Source organism: Jatropha curcas, chromosome 8 (assembly GCF_041381405.1).
Source record: "Jatropha curcas cultivar XTBG-Jc1 chromosome 8, XTBG_Jcur_1.0, whole genome shotgun sequence".
Taxonomy (NCBI): Eukaryota; Viridiplantae; Streptophyta; class Magnoliopsida; order Malpighiales; family Euphorbiaceae; genus Jatropha; species Jatropha curcas.
In genome coordinates, this window is record NC_143158.1 from 3,845,738 (window position 1) to 3,866,098 (window position 20,361).

Here is a 20,361-nt window from a genome sequence, read left to right on the forward strand (position 1 = left end):
CCTGGGATCCACATTTGAAATAATATATATATATATATATATATATATATATATTTTCTTCTGTAGATGATCTGTTTGCAAAAGAAAAAAAAGAGAGTGTTTAGAGAGTAAATCAAAATTTTAGAACTTTGTTCTAAAATTAGGGAAGAGAAAATAGTGAGGATAATTTGGAGTGTTTTTGGTAAACACTTTTGAGCGCCACTATTTTTTGTATTACTCTCTTTGTAAGCCTACTATTTTTAATAGTAGAAGAAATATTCGATTTTTGTCCCGTGGACGTAGCCCTAAACAGTTAAAGGGTGAACCACGTAAATATCTGTGTGTCATATTTCCATTTTTCCACTGTGTTATTATTCTCGTAATTTTATTGTCGGGCCCTTACAAGTGGTATCCGAGCCGAAGGTTCTAACAGATCCAACCAAGTACCGGATCCGTGGATATATTTTAAAAATAAATATACCACGACGACGAGAAAATTACGCCGAGTCCATTGGTGCAGTCCGTTTGGAAAGACATTACAGAATCGACTTAGTGATGAATAGTAAAATAGTAGTTGATGGTGAACAGTACTATTGGCGTCACTGTTTCAGTAAGCCCAACACTATTCACGCATAGTACTATTTACGTGTACAGTTACTATTTACGTGTACAGTTAATATTCACGCATGCGGGTACTGTTTACATATACTGTTACTATTCAAGTATACGGTCACTATTCACGTATACAACTATTTACGTATACGATTTCTGTTGGTGATAATATTTTGCACAAGTCAAAAATGGACGACAGAACAACAGGCACAATGGTTAGACTCAACTCATCAAACTATGCAGTATGGAAGATATTAATAGAAGATCTTCTATGCTGCAAAGATCTTTTTGAAAAGATTGAGTTGAAAGGGGTCAGACCAACTTCAATAAATGAGAGCGATTGGAAGTCGATTAACAGAAAAGCAGTCGCAACCATCAGGCAGTCTGTTGAAATGAGCGTCATAAATCATATCGCTCATGAGAAAGATGCCTATTCAATTTGGAAGAAGTTGGAGGACATGTACGAGCGAAAGAATGCCCAGAACAAAGCCTTTTTAATTAAAAAGCTTGTAAATCTAAAGTACAGAGATGGCGAAAGTGCTTCAGATCACTTGGGCAAATTTCAAAAAATATTGAACCAACTGACGACGTCAAAAATAGTGTTTGACGACCAGGTGCAGACACTATTTTTATTGAGTTCCTTGCCGGACAGTTGGGAGACGCTGACTATTACGCTCAGTAATGTGTCAGAGGGGAATCTAACCTTAACCACAGTTAAGGAAAGTTGTAACACCCCTTCCCGGTCCACCCGTTAACCCGAATGAACCGAGTCGAGATGCTACAACACTGGTTGACTGTATGATTAGACATGCTGATATCATAATACTGAATATTTATATACATTATACAAGTGTTCAAAATGAGATGGGCCCAACTGTGTGCCCTGTACATGCCATGAAAGAATAATAAAAGATACATATCAAAATAGGGAGCTACCCTGAAGACCGTGTCTTCTACAGATGAACTGCTGCAGTTGTACGCTGTCGCTCTATAGACCAGTCTCAAAACCTGCGAGTTAAACAGGTAACTCGCTGAGCTAATACAGCTCAGTGGATATCTCAATATAGAAAGACATAATTAAGCACACATATATGCAGAAAGAATTATGTAAGTACATATAATCACACATAACATACGGCTTTCATTTCACCTTGATGATCTTTCTTACTGTTTATTTTACTGTCTGATTCATGCAATAGCAAGTTAAAATATCTGTATGGCTCCATAAGGTTATAGTGAAACCGAAGTGATAAGATAAACTGTATGAAACTGGATGAAACTGTATGCTATAGGCCCCGAACCGGATTCGCCTATGCCAATATTGTCCGTTTTGGTGCCCCTAACCGGATTTGCACCGCACGGTTTAATCATATCCACTCAACGGCCTGTAGCCGGAGTTCCAAACTGTATGGGGCGCAGATCTGCTATTCTATGTCGCGACATAGCCTTATCTACATGGTTTCTACCTAACCTCAATGGAGCTTAAGATTAGCATGTCAACAATGTAACACAATAGCACATAAATGGTTTCACAACGTCATAGTTCATCATATTGATTTGATTTCACACCATATAAATGCTTACATGTTGTTTTAATCCATGTTCTTATATTATATTTTTGTTTTACAATGATTGGATGCATGCATGTTGAGCAAAGGAATGTAATTGTATAGAAAATGAAGTCCAAAATGCATGAAAACACAAGTCGCGAGCGCGCAGGGAAAAGTCGCGAGCGCGAGATGCTTCACAGGGAGAAGTCGCGAGCGCGTCTTCAAACCTCGCGAGCGCGAGAAGTGCAATCGAGAGTCAGAGAGGTTTCTGGCTCAAGTCGCGACCGCGCAGCACAAGTCGCGAGCGCGAGATGAAGTCGCGAGCGCGCTTGTGGAGTTCGCGAGCGCGAAAGGCGCAAACTGAGAGTCAGAGAGCTTCTGGCCGAAGTCGCGACCGCGCATGTGAAAGTCGCGAGCGCGAGATGTGCCATTTGAGAGTCAGAGAGTTTTTGGCCAAAGTCGCGACCGCGCATGTGAAAGTCGCGAGCACGACTTGCTTTCCAGACCGCGCGGGCGCGCGACGTGTTTCCAGATTGTGCAGTCTGTGTTCTTTTGGCCATAACTCTCAATATACAACTTCAAATTGAGTGATTCAAAAGCTCACGTAAAGATAACACATAGAGGAACAAATAAATCTTCTATGACAATTCCTAGTTCCATCATTTACTGGGGTCAAAATCAAAATGAAGTTGCTGATAAAATTTCCAGCAAACTCTGGTTCATGAACTCATTCCATCCCCTGTTTTCACATCATTTTCAATCCTCTCACTCCACAATAAGCAACATATGATCTCATGGGCAACACTTCACACAATTTTTCATGCAAAGAACATGGGAAATAACAAGAGATATCAAACCTGTCTTGCCACAAAGCTGGGGCTCTGTTTTAGCTTCTCTTTTCTGCTACCTTTGAACTTTCTTCTCCTATACACAAGAATTCTCATAACTCATCTCCAATATAACTCAATTAAAGAGTGAATAACATATAACTTCAAGGAATTCTACTTACTTGGAGTGGACTTACTGCGTAACTTGCATGAAAAGTGCAAGGAAATGGAAGGGAAACGTAAGAAGAAAATGAAAAACGTGAAAATAGGAAAGTGAAAATGATAGGAACGGGTAGATTCTAGAAGAAGTGATTTGGCTGTGTAAACTCTCTAATTGGTACCTCAAGTATACAAAGGCTACAACTTACTACCCAAGCTATATGTTTGGAGGCAAACAAGTCCTAAACTTTCCATGCAAATAAGTCCACTTATCATCCATTCTACCCCAACCAGGTTTGGTTCAACCCGACTCAACTCAAGAGGATGTTATAAAAGTATTCTGAATGAAGATACCAGACGTAAGGAGACTGGTACGAGTAGCAACTTAGATGCACTCGTTACAGTTACAGAAAGGAGGGGGAGAAGCAAAACCAAATACCCCTAAAATCCAAACAAACGTGATAATTCACGGAGAAGATCCAAGTCAAGAAAAGGTGCACTTGTTATCATTGTGGCAAGCCCGGTCACATCCAAAGGCACTGCAGAAAGTGGAATAGGGAACAAGCCAAAGAAAATGATGAGGAAAAAGACGATACGGAGGTAGCTTCAGTAGCTATTGATGTTGACACACTTGGTGATGGTAGTGCACTGATTTCTCATGCTGGTCTCAGTGAGTGTTCCACTAGTCAACAATCTCTTTGGATTATTGACTCTACATGTTCTTATCATATTTCTTCAAAGAAGGAATATTTCTCATCACTTACCCTCAGAGATTACGGCCATGTCAAGACTTTGAATGGCACATATGTGAAAAATTGCGGCATTGGAACAGTATGCATCAAAACCAATGCTGGTTATGATCTCTGGTTGGAAGATGTGAGATACACTCCTACGGCAAACTTCAATCTGATCTCAGTTCATTGTCTTGATGAATTGGGCTATGCAAATCTGTTTGTCAACAGAATGTGGAAGCTTTCCAAAGGTAACTTGGTGTTCGGTAGAGGAAGAAAGTTCAACACCCTCTACTACACCCAGGCCAAAGTTTGCACAGGAGTGGTGAATGCAGTTGAAGATTCATCTGCTGAGTTGTGGCACCAACGACTTGGTCATTTGAGTGAGAAAGGAATGGAGACTCTTACTAAGAAGAAAATGCTATCTCTGAAAGGTTTGCCTCTAAAAATATGCACTGATTGTTTGTCTGGTAAACAACATAGAGTTTCCTTTCAAAGATCCCCTTCTCCATCTAGAAAACCTGGTATTCTAGAATTGGTACACACTGATGTTTGCTCAATAGGTGACAAATCCTTGAGTGGTTGCTTATATTGCGTTAGCTTTATTGATGACCATTCTAGAAAAGTGTGGGCTTTACCAATAAAGTCAAAAGACCAGGTGCTGGATATGTTTAAAGTCTTTCATGTCAGTGTTGAAAGACAAACGGGAAGAAAGTTGAAATGTGTTAGAGCTGATAATGGTGGTGAGTACAAAGAACCATTTGAGAAGTATTGCTCAGAACATGGCATCAGACTTCAGAAGACAGTTCCCAAAACTCCACAGCAGAATGGAGTTGCAGAGAGAATGAACACAACCATTGTTGAAAGGGTTCGATGTATGCTCTCTCATGCTAAACTTCCTAAAACTTTTTGGGCCGAAGCAATGAATACTGCAGTTTACTTGATCAACCTTTCACCTTCAACCTCCCTCAATAAAGATGTACCAGAAAAGGTGTGGTCAGGGAAAAATATTTCTTACGATCATCGTAGAATATTTAGCTGCAGGGCTTTTGTTCATATTCCAAAAGATGAAAGATCCAAGCTTGATTCGAAGTCAAAACAGTGTATCTTCTTGGTTTATGGAAATGATGATTTTGGGTACAGATTATGGGATCCAGTCGAAAAGAAGCTCATTAGAAGCAGAGATGTCATATTCCTGGAAGACCAAACCATTGAAGACTTTGAGAAAAATGAAAAGCCAAAGTCTATCAATGAGTTTCCTGTTAGTCTTGATGCAGAACCTCGTGTAGAACCACAAAACGATGAAGAAGACGATGGTGAACCAGTTCACAATGACGCTGAACCAGGTCCTACAGAAGAACTGCCTCAATTGAGAAGATCTGCGAGAGGCAGGATACGTTCCCAGAGATATTCTCCTAATGAGTATGACTTGTTGACTCAAGGGGGAAAACTAGAAAACTACCAGGAGGCAATGGAAGATTGTAAAAAGAATGAGTGGTGGAAAGCCATGCAAGATGAAATGGAGTCCTTGCATGAGAATCAGACTTATGAGTTGGTGAAACTGCCTCAAGGTAAGAAGGCACTGAAGAACAAATGGGTGTTCAGATTGAAGACTGAACAGAACAACTCACAGCCGAGGTACAAGGCAAGACTGGTTGTGAAGGGATTCGGTCAGAAGAAAGGAGTTGACTTTGAAGAAATTTTCTCACCCGTAGTCAAGATGTCTTCTATCAGAGTTGTGCTCGGTTTAGCAACTAGCTTGAATTTGGAGATAGAGCAACTTGATGTAAAGACCGCTTTCCTCCATGGTGACTTAGAGGAGGAAATTTATATGGAGCAGCCAGAAGGGTTCAGAGTCAAAGGCAAAGAACACTTAGTGTGTAAATTGCAGAAGAGCTTGTATGGCCTCAAACAAGCTCCCAGACAGTGGTACAAAAAGTTTGACTCTTTCATGGTAAATCACGGGTATGAAAAAAATACTTCTGATCATTGTGTATTTGTGAAGAAGTTCGTAGAAGGCGACTTTATTATTCTCTTATTATATGTGGATGATATGCTTATTGTGGGCCAAGATGCTAAGAAAATTAAGAGCTTGAAAAAGGAGCTTGAAAAATCCTTTGCCATGAAGGATTTGGGATCGGTAAAACAGATTCTCGGAATGAAGATCTCTAGAGACAGGAAAAAGAGAAAGTTGTGGCTGTCTCAAGAGAAGTACATCGAGAAAATTCTCAGTAGATTCAATATGAGTAATGCGAAACCAGTTTGTACTCCACTTGCAGGTCATTTCAAATTAAGTCTCAGTCAATGTCCTTCAAGTGAGAAAGAAAAAGAAAAACTGAAGAAGATTCCTTATGCATCCGCCGTTGGCAGCTTGATGTATGCCATGGTATGCACAAGACCGGATATTGCTCATGCTATTGGTGTTGTTAGCCGATTTCTTTCAAATCTAGGTAAAGAACGCTAAAATGCAGTGAAGTGGATTCTCAGGTATCTTAAGGGCACTTCCAAAATCTGCTTATGTTTTGGTGATAATAGACCTGTGTTAGATGGTTACACAGATGCAGATATGGGTGGTGATGTTGATTCGCGCAAATCAACTTCTGGATATCTGATGACCTTTGCAAGAGCAGCAGTTTCTTGGCAATCGAAATTACAAAAATGTGTTGCACTCTCATCCACTGAGGCGGAATATATCGCCATTACAGAAGCTAGCAAAGAACTCTTGTGGATGAAGAAATTCCTACAAGAATTGGGTGTAGAACAAGAGAAGTACATTCTGCTATGTGATAGTCAAAGCGCGATACATCTCAGCAAGAATTCGACCTTTCATTCAAGGTCAAAGCACATTGATGTGAGGTATCATTGGATACGTGATGCGCTGGAGATGAAGTTATTTCAGATTAAAAAGATTCACACTGATAATAATGGCGCTGATATGATGACTAAAGCTTTACCTACGGAGAAACTTGTCACTTGCAGAAAGATAGCCGGTATGGCTAACGTCCCCACTTGAGTGTGCAGGGGGAGATTTGTTGTGCGGTGCCCACTCAATGGGATCCACATTTGAAATAAAATATATATATATATATATATTTTTCAGTAGGTGATCTGTTTTTCGGTAGATGCGTGATTAACACGTCCACCTCTCCTATAAATAGGAGATGGTGCTAGAGCTTCAAGACACCACAGCAAAAGAAAAAGAGAGAGTGTTTAGAGAGTAAATCAAAATTTTAGAACTTTGTTCTAAAATTAGGGAAGAGAAAATAGTGAGGATAATTTGGAGTGTTTTTGGAAAACACTTTTGAGCGCCACTATTTTTTGTATTACTCTCTTTGTAAGCATACTATTTTTAATAGTGGAAGAAATATTCGGTTTTTTGTCCCTTTGGACATAGTCCTAAACAGTTAAAGGGTGAACCACTTAAATATATGTGTGTCGTATTTCTATTTTTCCGCTGTGTTATTATTCTCGTAATTTTATTGCCGGGCCCTAACACTGTGAAGTCGCTTGAAATATATAAAGAGTATGTTTTATCATCACTTGGTTCCTTAATGTATTGATCATTTGGCAGAGTCTTCCAGTTTGAAGAGATAGTTATAAATCAATACTCATTATTAGTATAAACTCTTATGCAGTTTTATTTGACACTTACTTCAAATAACTAAGATAAGTTCTTTAGATATTTTTCTGTTAAATATCCTCTTCCTAAGTTGGATATGATTGCAATTCCTGACTCCTTTAGGGCCATGGAGAATTACGGCTTAGTTACATATCGTAAGGCAGCCTTGCTTTTTGATGATAAGCATTCTGATGCTTATAACAAACAGATGGTATGTGCATTTCCTAAATCCTAAGTACTAGTTTTTGGCCACCACTTTTGACTTTTGTTACTGTGGATACGGCATCGCTAATATTTCTTTTGGCTGCTTTTAAGGTTGCTATTGTTGTTGCTCATGAGCTGGCTCATCAGTGGTTTGGCGATCTCGTAACAATGGAATGGTGGACTCATTTATGGCTTAATGAGGGTTTTGCCTCTTGGGTATGTTCTTAGACTTTCATGTCTATTTACGCTTGATGCAGTACATTTCATTTAATACATCATCACTAACTCGTTGGTTTTATTCGTCCAGGTGAGCTATCTAGCTGCTGTAACTTGTTTCCAGAATGGAAGTTATGGACTCAGTTTCTTGATGAAACTGTAGAAGGACTTAGACTCGATGCCCTTGAGAAATCCCACCCCATTGAGGTAGATAGACCCAGCTTAAGTTTCGTTTCAGTACAAAGTAGTCAAGCATTTTATGTTCCGATAACATTTTCGTCGCAGGTGGAGATAAAGCATGCTAGTGAGCTTCATGAGATTTTTGATGCAATAAGCTATAACAAAGGTGCCTCTGTCATTCGAATGCTGGCAAGCTATCTTGGTGCTGAACCTTTTCAGGTTAGTGCTTTGGAGTCTTGCAAGTCAGCTTCTTCGTTGAGGCTAAACCTTACTTAGAAGAGTGCTTCTATCATCTTCCATTGTTTTGCTTTTCTAACAACCATCTTTCAGATTATGTGATTAAGAAGTGATGAGATCTCTCATTTAATAACTAAATCTAAGTATATGCGTACATGTTATCGTTGAGGAATTGTGAGATTATAGTATGCGTCTTGTAAATGATCATTTGAGATGTTTCTGATCTGTTATATCTTAATCCTCTTTTTTGTTACTTTACAAATTCATTACTTCTAATGAAGTTAATAGGCTTCTTACGCTTGCCTATTTATGCCATCAGAGGTCTCTTGCTTCATACATAAAAAAAATGTGCTTACTTGAATGCAAAGACAGAAGACTTGTGGGCTGCCCTTGAGGAGGGATCTGGCGAGCCTGTGAATAAGTTGATGAATTCATGGACAAGGTAAAAGGGGTACCCTGTTGTTTCTGTCAAACTCAAAGATCAGAATTTGGAATTTGAACAGGTCTTGATTCTGCTGCATGTCTTTCATCTTCTTTTTTTTTCAACGCTTAATCTATGAACCATTTGAACTTCAAAATTGCATCCTTTAACGTAAAGGTGTAGCGATTTCTGACACTTTTACAAGTTTCAGTTTCCTGATACAAGTTAATTACTTTACACTTACAACTGAATGTAATAACTGGCAGACACAATTCTTGTCAAGTGGTTCCCATGGAGATGGGCAATGGATTGTCCCAATAGCTTTATGCTGTCGTGCATACGATGCACGCAAGAATTTCTTATTGCAAACAAAATCTGAAACTCTCAATGCGAAGGAATCCGGCCTTGTATAGATAAACAGTTCTTGGATAAAAATTAATGTGAATCAGACTGGTTTCTATTGGGTGAAATATGATGAAGAGCTTGCGGCTAGACTTAGATATGCCATAGAGAAGAAGTACCTGGCAGAAACAGACAGATTTGTTTGGGTCACTCGACTTGCACCAATTTGAACGTTTTATCTTTGGTTTTAAAAAATTGAAGCTAACATCTAGTTGTACTTCTGAAAGGTATTTTGGATGATACTTTTGCCCTTTCTATGGCTGGTCACCAATCTTTGACGTCTTCGCTTACTCTGATGGAAGCTTACAGCGAAGAACTTGAGTATGTTGCTCTGTCCAAGTTGATTAATGTAATCTTTATCCCTGTATCGAATTCAAACTTTTCTTTCAGTTGTTCAATTAATCTTCTAATCATATGTTCTTCTTCTCACAGATAAGTTATAAAGTTACACGTATTGTAGGAGATGCAACCCCTGAATTATTGGAGGACATTAACCAATTTTTTATTAACCTCTTCCACTACACTGTGGAGTAAGTGGTTTTAATTGAAGTTTTTTGAAGATGCTGATTTTATGCAAGTCAAGAGAGCAACAATTTGAATTTTCTCAGTTCTAATGCAAATTGCATGCTTTTACATTTTCTTTCTGCAACATGATGTTCTTTCTGATTTAGTACTTTTGCCTTTCGACTTTGTTTGATTTTTACAGTTAGCTTCTATTTGAGAAGACTAAGGAAGTGGAAGAGTTCTTTGCAAGCCGCACTAAGCCTGCAATTGCTAGAACCGTGAAGCAGAGTATTGTGAGGGTCAAAATTAACGCAGCGTGGGTTCACTGTGCTCAGAATGAGAAGCAACTTCCGGAGGCTGTGAAGGAATTTGCAAACAGGAAATACTAGGGATGCATTTTCCTTTAAGAAATTTCTCAAATGCTTGTGACAATTTGCAAAAAATAAGAACACTGTGTGACTGTAGATGCCATGGGCAACCCATGTACAAATGGACATATTCTGGACCTTATGCTTGTTCCACATTGTTCATTGTTTTAATTTGAATCTTGTGTTTATTACAAATCAACAAACTATTACTCTATTTAATTTAATTGTTTATTCCAGTTGATAGCAGAAGACCGATAGCAATTACTTGATTAATGTCGGTGTATATAGAGAGCTCTTTTCATAAACTAGTGTAATCCATCTTTTTTCCTATTATAGCTAGAGGAAGCGTGCTGACGAAAGGAACCTGCTCTTTTCTTTACTGTAGGAGTCAGCCTATGAGCACCATCTATCCTAGCCTTGTAGTAATGGACTGGTTTTATAATCATTTCAGTCCCACGGGATAGAGTTAAAGTTGGGAGGGTTTGAAAATAATAGTAAAATTTTAACTGTCATTACTGTTAAAATGAAATGTAAAATGACCGTTAATGTTAAATGCACTCTTTTTTATGTTGCATTCTTTTTTATGTTGAAGACCTATGTTGGGTTTTTTTTTTGCTAGTTTTAACAGTACGATTATTTTGATTTAAGTAAACAAAGATAAACACTAGTGATAGTCAAATTTGTCAATGTGATACACGATTGTATGTATAATAAAAATAACGGTTATGGGGTTCCTAGAACAGAGTTGAACTGTTGGAGGCAATACGCTTTTATCTCCAAATCAAAATTCATAACAGTAATAAACAAATATTGAATAAAATTCTTCAACAACGGTGCATCAGAATTTCCAGCACCAATAACCTCAGTCATACAACCTATGAAGCAATTCAACTGTACCTAGCTGGAAAAATAAACTGCAGGATCCTTTCCGACAGTCCAAATCACTGAACAAAACCAGAACCAGAGGTTGTTCAGATAAATCCTCCACTGCACTAAGCAAGCATACGGTAGTTATCGGGAAACAAATGTCAACATGATGATTTATGAGCAAGTACATTTAATTCAGTATATTGCAGACAATTAGACTTAATGGGGGAAATGACAGCAAGTGAAACTGCAAGTGCAATATATTGTCCTGAGGCAGCTGATCTATACTAATCATCAATTCTCAAACATTTCTTCAGCTACAATTTTATGCACCAAGTAAGGCACCTCTTGCTCCATGTTCTTACACTCCCATGACATCTAGAGATTCTATTGGTATAAGGATTAAGACATGGCAATTTGGCTACTCAGCTTCAATTTTTGTAGCAGAGAAAGCCTGCATCAGCTAACCAAATATACCTTGGCGACATTTTTTGATTCAGGGCACAAAAGCAGGTTGGGGGTGGAATTGATTCTAGTACGATATTTTTTTTTATGAGAGTCGCTATTAAACCATGGAATTGCAGCATTCAAAACAGTAACATGTATCCTAGATGTAACATATTCCTTCCAACCAGCTGATATTACTTAAAGATTTTGGTATAGACGTTATTGAAGACCTCAAGTGCCTTTCAACTTTTATAGGTAGATACTGAGAAAGTACAAGAAGAAGAAAGAAAAGAAAGAAGATCCAAGGTAATGTTGAATAGTCATTCCATAAGAACATCTCAAAAGACACATGGTTAAGTGCCACATTTAACCGTATTATGAAAGGAAAAACAAGAATGATCAATAACAGAATTTTAGAATGGGGTAAAGTTATGTACCTTTAGCTTACAACTTCTAGCCTCCATTCATCCTAAAACAATCCTCTGCAGTAGCAGCATTATAGTCAAAAACAAATCTATGAGAAAGAAAACCATACAAAACCAAAATTTGACTAAAACATTCAAGTAGTGAACTTGGACTTATTGAACATAGAGCATTATGCATTTACCAGTGTCTTAACTAAATAATATCATTCAACCCGTGCCTTGTGTCAATAAACTTCCCTTTGGGATCACAAGGCTTATCAAAATTTTTTCTTAATGCCATCACTGCTGTTTAGCTCAGGCAGGCAGGGCCGAACAATATTACTAGTTTCAAATCAAGTTTACCGACTCTGCAACTGTAACAATATATCTACATATACTTTTGATAAAGTAGTAATTCTGTCCCACTCACATACATATATTAATTAGTAATCTCACTCTCACCCAGCATCCACATATGACATCCTTCATTCTTACAAGTACAAGATCAATAACAATTAAAAACATAGTTTTGGAAGAACAATAAAACCCTAATTTCTTATGTTACCATCAATAAAACCATTAAAGCAATAAATTCAGAAAAGCCAAAGCAGTCAACCTTAACTTGTCTTCTAGATTATTATTTAAAGATAAAACAGAGAAAGTCACTGGGAAACGCTAACGCCACCGCCACCGCCACCGCCACCGCCACCGTTTCCCAAATCAACCGGGAGGATTTCAGCTTCCAAGAACCGACTCAGTTGCTTATCCTCCAAATGATCCTGTTAAAAACATGAAAGAAGATATAAAAATATAAAACAAAAACGAAAGTTTATCTAATTTCTAAGAATTAATAAAATAACAAAATGAAGAAAAGGAACGGAAGAAAGATACAGATAGGCAAGCTCTGTATTTTTCCCACTCAGAAACACATTCCTCTTTGCTCCATTGACCCTTCACAAAACTCTCTGAATACCACCTTTACAAATAACACAAATATGGTATTTCAGAGAAAAAGCAAGCGTTAGAGTTTAAGAGGGGTTTTAAGGAAAGTTCTCTTTCTTTTTTTTTTTTGGAAATAAATTGAAAGATCCCGACACTAGGTAAAGAATAAAGCGAGGAGACTGACCTGTTGAAGCAATTATGATAAGCAGCTCTTAGCTGAGCACAGGGCGATGTTGAAGAAGAAGAAGAAGAAGAGGAAGTCTTTTTGTCTTTCCTAGTAAAACCCATCCCGCATTTTCCTTTTGTCTCGCTATTGTCGTTGATTTTGCGCCGTCGCGCCAATTTAATTTACGTCTAAAACTCTCTTTTTTTTTATTATAAAATAAAATGGATAGAGAATTAAATGGGCTTCAGCCCAGCCCGTACAGTTGCTCCCAAAGAAGCACGATGTCGTTTTCTTGGTAACTAAATGTTTAGTCCCTCAAGTTTGATATAATTACAATTTTCGTTTCTCTTGTTTGATAAATACATTAATTAATTATTCTGTCTAAAAAGTGTCACTGAATTGAAATTAAAGCTCCTAATCCAATTCCAATCTGATTTTTATTGGGGTAAAATTAATGGCCACTTATTGCTTTTAATGGTAAAGGAAATCCAAATTGATTATTTCGTGTTAAAGATAATATAATTTTTCAAATGAATTAGCATTAATTAATATAATTGCATGTGGAACTCTAGAATGTCTTCACCTCCTACTCGAAGATTAATTTTTTTACCTCATTTCCTTTTAATTTAAAAATTTCCCCGATACTAAAAAAAATAAATAAATAAAAGTATAAATTTAAATAAAAATAAAATATATTTATTGAGAGAGTTAAAAATTTGTACACTATATGATAAAAAAAACACTTGTGATTCTTTAAAAAAAAAAAATTAAGTGATTTTCAATATATATATATATATATTCTTATTCTAAAATATGATTGAAGCATTATGAATAATTTTTATTCTATATATTCTTTATTCATTATGAATAATTTTATTCTCCACTAAATTAATTTTTGGGCTAAATATTCTTTATCTCACTTGTTAAAATCATTTAAATGCTTTCAAACTATTTGTTCCCAAATTAAGGTGATTGAAGCAAATAAAACAATGAAATTAATCAAACAAAATTAATAAGTAATGTAATTTTTAATAACACTGACGGGGAAAAGAAATGTTTTTTTTTTTTCATGTAAAATATGAATATTGAAATATATAAAAAATGTATTATTAATTTCGAAATGATCATTTAATGTGTAAATAAAATATGTATACTTGAAAATTTCCTAAATGAGCGATTTTCGACTGATAAACTTTAAAACTGCAATCAAAATTAAACATCATAATTTTGGTCATATTAATTACTAGTTTTAATTGGATTTCAATATAAATTAGATTAGCAGCCACTCTTTAACTTATAATGAAAAAAAGATATTAAAAAAAACTTATAATGAAAAAAGAAATGTAAACTAAAATGAACTATTTTATATTAAAATTATATCAAACTTGTTTTAAATTTGATTACCAAATTGAACATTATTCTGAATGTTTTCACCTTCTACATGGATCCGTACTTACCCCGGTCAAAATTTATTTTTATATTATGAATTATGTAATTGAAAAAAAAAAAAGGATTTAATGAAGAAATTATGAGGACTTAAAAAATTGAATTTTGTTGTGGATTATTTCCTCTAATAATAAAAAAAAACCAAAGAAAGTATTTTCCTCTAAAATTCCATTAAGCGACAAGAACGTTCTACAGTCAACTTACCCATGAAACGGCGCCGTGCAGATACACCATCTCTATAAATTCTCATTTCTCGCTCATCTCTTCACTCCTAAACCATCCGATCTCAGTCCCAACACTAATTCGTGAACTTCAAGCTAAAAATGGATCAGTTCAAAGGTCAGCCTCGCCTCCCTAAATTCGCTGCCCCTAAACGATACGATATCCGGCTGAAACCGGACCTCTCTGCCTGCACATTCGCCGGCACTGTCTCTATCGACCTTGACATCGTCACTGCTACCAAATTCATTGTCCTAAACGCTGCTGACCTCTCTGTCAAGCCCGGCTCCGTCTGCTTCACCTCCTCTAAGGTATTTTCTGATCTAACCATGTTACTTCTTTTTGTTAATATTCGAAATTTCTGTCAGTTGAAATTAGCTGCCATTGTAAACCAGGTGTTTAAGCCCGTGAAAGTTGATTTGGTGGAAGCCGATGAGATACTGGTGTTGGAATTCGATGACACACTTCCCATTGGTTTGGGAGTTCTCGCGATTGAGTTCGACGGAGTTTTGAACGACAAAATGAAGGGATTTTATAGAAGGTATTCTAACTATTAAATTCTCGAGTCCTGAAAGTTTAATTTAAAAAATTTTTTTGTGTTTCATTCAAGTTTCAATTTTTCTTTTTTGGCTGGTTCCGTTCAGTACTTATGAGCATAACGGGGAGAAGAAGAATATGGCAGTTACTCAGTTTGAGCCTGCTGATGCTAGGAGATGCTTTCCATGTTGGGACGAGCCTGCTTGCAAGGTCTCTCTTATCGCTTTTGTATCAGTCACGTGCTTTTTCTGCTTCTTTTTATTTATAAATGTAACTCTGTTGACCAAATGAGTGTTGGTGGTGCAGGCTAAATTCAAGATCACTCTAGATGTGCCATCTGAATTGGTAGCTCTTTCCAATATGCCAGTTCTTGAGGAGAAAGTGGATGGACCTCTGAAGAAAGTTTCCTACCAGGAAACACCTATCATGTCTACATATTTGGTGGCAATTGTCGTTGGTTTGTTTGATTATGTTGAAGATCACACATCTGATGGTACAATTGTACTTTGATTCAGTTGTTTGTTGGTGATGGTACAACCCTTTTTCTTCATGTTGTAGTATTGCAAATCTATGCAGGGATCAAAGTTCGAGTGTATTGTCAAGTTGGAAAGGCACATCAAGGGAATTTTGCATTGCATGTTGCTGTGAAGACGCTTGAATTATATAAAGAGTATGTTTTATCATCACGTTGTTCCCCAATATTCTGATCATTTTCCAGAGTCTTCCAGTTTGAAGAGATAGATATAAATCAATGCCCATTATTAGTATTAAGCTATTATCCAATTTTGTTTGACATTTATTATCAAATAACTAAGATAAGTTTTGCAGATATTTTGCTGTTCAATATCCTCTTCCCAAGTTGGATATGATTGCAATTCCCGACTTTGCTGCTGGGGCCATGGAGAATTACGGCTTAGTTACATATCGTGAGACAGCCTTGCTTTTTGATGAGAAACATTCTGCTGCTGCCAACAAACAGAGGGTATTTGCATTTCATAATTTCTAATTTCCACCCCGGTTGACTTTTGCAAATGTAGATTTGGCATTACTAATTGTTTCTGGGGCTGCTTTTAAGGTTGCTACTGTTGTTGCTCATGAGCTGGCTCATCAGTGGTTTGGCAATCTCGTGACAATGGAATGGTGGACTCATTTGTGGCTTAATGAGGGTTTTGCTACCTGGGTATGTTCTTTGACTCTCAGGTGTATTTGCGCTCTGCAGTACCTTTCGTTTAATACATAATTAATAGATTATTTATTTTTATTCGTGCAGGTGAGCTATCTATCTGCCGATCACTTGTTTCCAGAATGGAAGATATGGACTCAGTTTCTTGATGAAACTACTGAAGGTCTTAGACTTGATGGCCTTGAGGAATCCCACCCCATTGAGGTAAATGAACTCAGTTTAGGTTTCTTTTTTAGTCTTATGTAAGTAATGAAGTATTTTATATTCCAATAACATTTTCTTTGCAGGTGGATATAAATCATGCTAGTGAGATTGATGAGATCTTTGATGCAATAAGCTATAGAAAAGGTGCTTCTGTCATTCGAATGCTGCAAAGCTATCTTGGTGCTGAACCCTTTCAAGTTAGTGCTCTAATGTCTTGCAAGTCAAAGCTTCTTCTTTATTGAAGCTAGACCTTGCTTAGAAGAGTGCTTATATCATTTTCCTTTGTTTTGCCTTTCTAATCAACCATATTTCTAATTATCTGATTAAGAAGTCATGTGATCTCTTATTTAATAACTAAATCCATGCATAAGCTGACATACATAGTCTTCATGCTGAGAAATTGTGAGTTTGTAGTATGTCTTCAAAAAAGTTTTTCCGCTTTCAAAAATTTTTTTTCCCTACAAAAAGTATTTCAAAATTTTTTCCAAATTATACTTTGGTTTGCATTGTTATTAATTTGATTAGAGCGGAAATTGGAAACAAATGATTTATATAGCCAATCCCAACCGATTTTGGGACTAAGTTTTAGTTGTTGTTGTTGTATAGTATGTCTTCTTCTTGCTCATTTGAGAGGTTTCTGATCTGCTATCTCTTAATCCTCTTTTTTTGTTACTTTAAAAATTCAAGAACTTGTTCCTTGTGAAAGTTAACACAGTTTGTGACACTTTGCCTATGTATGCTATCAGAGGTCTCTTGCTTCATACATTAAAAAATATGCTTACTCGAATGCGAAGACAGAAGATTTGTGGGCTGCCCTTGAGGAGGGATCTGGTGAGCCTGTGAATAAGTTGATGAATTCATGGACTAGGCAAAAGGGGTACCCTGTTGTATCTGTCAAACTCAAAGATCATAAATTGGAATTTGAGCAGGTCTTCTTTCTCTTCTGGTGTCTTACCCTTTATTATGCTTTTTTTTTTTTTTTTAAATGCTTCATCTATAATCCATTTGAACTTTGAGATTACATCCTTTTCTTAAAGGTATTGTGGTATCTGACATTTATACAAGTTTCAGTTTCATGAGACAAGTTATTTTACTCTTACAACTGAATGTAATATATGGCAGGTACAATTCTTGTCTAGTGCTTCCCATGGAGATGGGCAATGGATTGTTCCAATAACTTTATGCTGTGGTTCGTATGATGCATGCAAGAATTTTTTATTGCAAACAAAATCTGAAACTCTTGATGCAAAGGAATCCGGCCTTGTGGAGATAAATAGTTCTTGGGTAAAAATTAATGTGAATCAGACTGGTTTCTATAGGGTGAAATATGATGAAGAGCTTGCAGCTAGACTTAGATATGCGATAGAGAAGAAGTACCTGACAGAAACAGACAGATTTGGTGGGGTCACTTGACTTGCATCACTTGTACTTTTTTCTTTGGTTTTAAAAAATTGTAGCTAACATCTAGTTGTACTTCTGAAAGGTATTTTGGATGATACATTTGCGCTTTCTATGGCTCGTCACCAATCCTTGACATCTTTGCTTACTTTGATGGGAGCTTACAGGGACGAACTTGAGTATACTGTGCTGTCTAACTTGATTAGTGTAATGTTCATCTCTGTATCAAATTCAAGCTTTTGTTTCAGTTATTCCATTAATCTTCTAATTATTTGTTCTTCTTTTCACAGATAACTTATAAAGTTACAAGGATTGTATCAGATGCAACCCCTGAATTATTGGAGCACATTAACCAATTTTTTATTAACCTTTTCCAGTATTCTGCAGAGTAAGTGATTTTGATTAAAGTTTTTAGAAGATGCTGATTTTATTCATAAACATGATAATATAGTAGTTCATGGATTCACTGCAACTTTAAGTAGAACATAAACATTTCTTGCATTTTAGAATCTTGCATGATGGTAAGTGATAACCTAGTAAAATTGTTTTTCAAAAAAATGCAAATATCATGCTAAAAATGCAATCTGTAAATTTCTATTCTTTTCTTGGACGAGTTACTCTGAACTCTTTTCTGAGTTCTGTACAGAAAACACCATCCCTATAAAGTTGGCATCCATTGCATTTAAGTTGCTCACAGGAGAAGGGTGTGCACAGCTATAATGCTCTATATTTTTTGTTGGGTTATATGACTGAACTCACAGGTTTAAGGTATTTTTTAATCACATATTTATGAATCATTGAATGTAGTTAATGTCCTCCAATTATATCTTCTTCCAAATCTTCCACTGGGATTTTAGTAAATAACTAAATTACAAAGGGCCTAAAAATTGCCAGTGAGTTTCAGGTGGAAGGTACTCTGACCTGATGGAATGAAAATATTTAGTTATTCCAGACATTCACGAGTACGGAGATATATGCAAGCCGAAAGAGCAAGAATCTTAATTTTCTTAATTCTAGTGCAAATTGAATGCTTGTTTACTTTCTTTAAGCAACATGATGTTCTCTCTGATTTTGTACTTTTGTCTTCCAACTTTTTCAAATGTTTGAATTTCAGGAAACTTGGTTGGGATCCTAAACAAGGTGAAAGCCATCTTGATGCAATGTTGAGGGGAGAACTTTTGACTGCCCTTGCTGTTTTTGGACATGGTCCAACACTAGATGAAGCAAGTAGGAGATTTCATGCTTTTGTAGAAGACAGAAATACTCTACTCCTTCCACCTGATATAAGAAAGGTTACTAAGCATCATATATGTATTAAAAGTCACTGTTCATCTAATTACAACTCATTAATGTTATGGACAACGGTTTCAGGCAGCATATGTGGCAGTAATGCAGAGAGTTAGTGCATCAAATAGATCAGATTATGAATCTCTTCTAAGAGTCTATAGAGAGACTGATCTAAGCCAAGAGAAAACACGCATTCTGGGTACTGATGACTCATGTGAAAATGTCGTAGAATAGATATATGAATTGATGAGTGTCTGGTAATTATTCATCCAATACTTTTCAGGTTCTTTGGCATCTTGTCCGGATCCCAGCATAGTTCTTGAAGTTCTCAACTTTGTGTTGTCCTCTGAGGTAGGTCTTGGGTTTTGTAGATTCACCTTAATGATATGAAAGTTAATATTTAGATTAAGGGCCAAAAGTGTCTTTCATCTACATGATCCTAAGTTATTTCTTACTCCATTTAGGTTCGCAGTCAAGATGCTGTCTTTGGACTTAATGTCTGCAAGGAAGGGCGGGAAACAGCTTGGACATGGTTGAAGGTAATAATCTAATCCTGCTAGTCTCTTTGAAATCATGAAGACATTGTCCTCAAAGTTGCTCATGATGAGTTCTAGTTTTGTCAGTACTTTGCTTGTTTCTTTTAATCGTTTAATGGTTAAGTTAAACGAGGGAAAAAAGTTTTAACACTTTAAATTTTGGAAATACAGGATAACTGGGAGCACATTTCAAAAACCTGGGGTGCTGGGTTTTTAATAACTCGCTTTGTCAGTGCCATTATCTCACCGGTTTGGCCTCCTTCCTCTGCTCTGTTATTGGTTTCTTCAGTTTCTAATTTCTGCTTTTGGTTTTCCAAATAATATGGTATACTGCAAATAACATTAGATATATGGTTAAATTTCCTCGACATTGTTCAATTTTTACAGTTTGCTTCATTTGAGAAGGCTAAGGAAGTGGAAGAGTTCTTTGCAACCCGCACTAAGCCTGCAATTGCTAGAACCTTGAAGCAGAGTATTGAGAGGGTCAACATTAACGCAAAGTGGGTTCAGAGTGTTCAGAATGAGAAGCAACTTCCGGAGGCTGTGAAGGAATTGGCATACAGGAAATACTAAGGAATTTCTCAAGTTCTTGTAACAATTTGCAAAAAATAAGAACATTGCGTGTGAATGTGAATGCCATTGGCAACCCTTGATCACAATGGATATATTTCTGGACCTTAAGCTTGTTCCACATGGTTCACTGTTTTAATGCCCCT

The 20,361-nt window shown here is 36.7% G+C and overlaps 3 protein-coding genes across 12 annotated transcripts; 2 read left to right on the forward strand and 1 right to left on the reverse strand.

The window, feature by feature from the left end:
* The first annotated feature begins 7,030 nt into the window (after nucleotides 1-7,030).
* On the forward strand, nucleotides 7,031-8,604 carry LOC110008695 (aminopeptidase M1-A-like). The gene is made up of 4 exons (XM_037636967.2): nucleotides 7,031-7,688; nucleotides 7,793-7,897; nucleotides 7,989-8,104; nucleotides 8,183-8,604. Exons 1-3 carry the CDS (start codon nucleotides 7,575-7,577, stop codon nucleotides 8,058-8,060), a joined length of 291 nt encoding a protein of 96 aa, XP_037492895.1. The 5' UTR covers nucleotides 7,031-7,574; the 3' UTR covers nucleotides 8,061-8,104; nucleotides 8,183-8,604.
* Nucleotides 8,605-10,688: 2,084 nt separating this feature from the next.
* Nucleotides 10,689-13,010, reverse strand: LOC105638110 (protein phosphatase). 10 transcript variants are annotated; one of them, XR_016322087.1, is made up of 5 exons: nucleotides 12,854-13,010; nucleotides 12,619-12,703; nucleotides 12,350-12,506; nucleotides 11,761-11,805; nucleotides 10,689-10,953 (listed from the first exon to the last, which is right to left on the reverse strand). XR_016322087.1 is itself a non-coding variant. In XM_089724922.1 (4 exons), the coding sequence occupies exons 1-3, from the start codon at nucleotides 12,955-12,957 to the stop codon at nucleotides 12,390-12,392; spliced, it is 306 nt and encodes a 101-aa protein (XP_089581048.1). In that variant the 5' UTR covers nucleotides 12,958-13,010; the 3' UTR covers nucleotides 10,689-11,805; nucleotides 12,350-12,389. The 10 variants fall into 10 exon arrangements, 3 of the variants coding, with proteins under 3 accessions (XP_089581048.1, XP_089581047.1, XP_089581046.1); XR_016322086.1 differs by having other exon boundaries at nucleotides 10,689-10,996; XR_016322088.1 differs by having other exon boundaries at nucleotides 10,689-11,001.
* A 1,523-nt stretch (nucleotides 13,011-14,533) lies between these two features.
* APM1 (aminopeptidase M1) lies at nucleotides 14,534-20,336 on the forward strand. The gene is made up of 19 exons (XM_012221843.3): nucleotides 14,534-14,811; nucleotides 14,896-15,041; nucleotides 15,145-15,247; nucleotides 15,344-15,530; nucleotides 15,614-15,707; nucleotides 15,866-16,019; nucleotides 16,113-16,217; nucleotides 16,308-16,424; nucleotides 16,508-16,621; nucleotides 17,171-17,353; nucleotides 17,547-17,823; nucleotides 17,908-18,029; nucleotides 18,113-18,210; nucleotides 18,937-19,114; nucleotides 19,194-19,308; nucleotides 19,393-19,460; nucleotides 19,574-19,648; nucleotides 19,817-19,894; nucleotides 20,033-20,336. Exons 1-19 carry the CDS (start codon nucleotides 14,605-14,607, stop codon nucleotides 20,216-20,218), a joined length of 2,607 nt encoding a protein of 868 aa, XP_012077233.1. The 5' UTR covers nucleotides 14,534-14,604; the 3' UTR covers nucleotides 20,219-20,336.
* Nucleotides 20,337-20,361: the final 25 nt, after the last annotated feature.

Coding starts and splice junctions, on each gene's coding strand:
- LOC105638110 (XM_089724922.1), bottom strand. CDS start 12,957: ATGGGTTTTACTAGGAAAGACAAAAAGACTTCCTCTTCTTCTTCTTCT. Junction 12,704..12,853: donor TATCATAATTGCTTCAACAG/GTCAGTCTCCTC, acceptor TTATTTGTAAAG/GTGGTATTCAGAGAGTTTTG. Junction 12,507..12,618: donor AATACAGAGCTTGCCTATCT/GTATCTTTCTTC, acceptor TGTTTTTAACAG/GATCATTTGGAGGATAAGCA.
- LOC110008695 (XM_037636967.2), top strand. CDS start 7,575: ATGATTGCAATTCCTGACTCCTTTAGGGCCATGGAGAATTACGGCTTA. Junction 7,689..7,792: donor ATGCTTATAACAAACAGATG/GTATGTGCATTT, acceptor GCTGCTTTTAAG/GTTGCTATTGTTGTTGCTCA. Junction 7,898..7,988: donor ATGAGGGTTTTGCCTCTTGG/GTATGTTCTTAG, acceptor TTATTCGTCCAG/GTGAGCTATCTAGCTGCTGT.
- APM1 (XM_012221843.3), top strand. CDS start 14,605: ATGGATCAGTTCAAAGGTCAGCCTCGCCTCCCTAAATTCGCTGCCCCT. Junction 15,531..15,613: donor TGAAGATCACACATCTGATG/GTACAATTGTAC, acceptor AAATCTATGCAG/GGATCAAAGTTCGAGTGTAT. Junction 19,461..19,573: donor ACTTTGTGTTGTCCTCTGAG/GTAGGTCTTGGG, acceptor TACTCCATTTAG/GTTCGCAGTCAAGATGCTGT.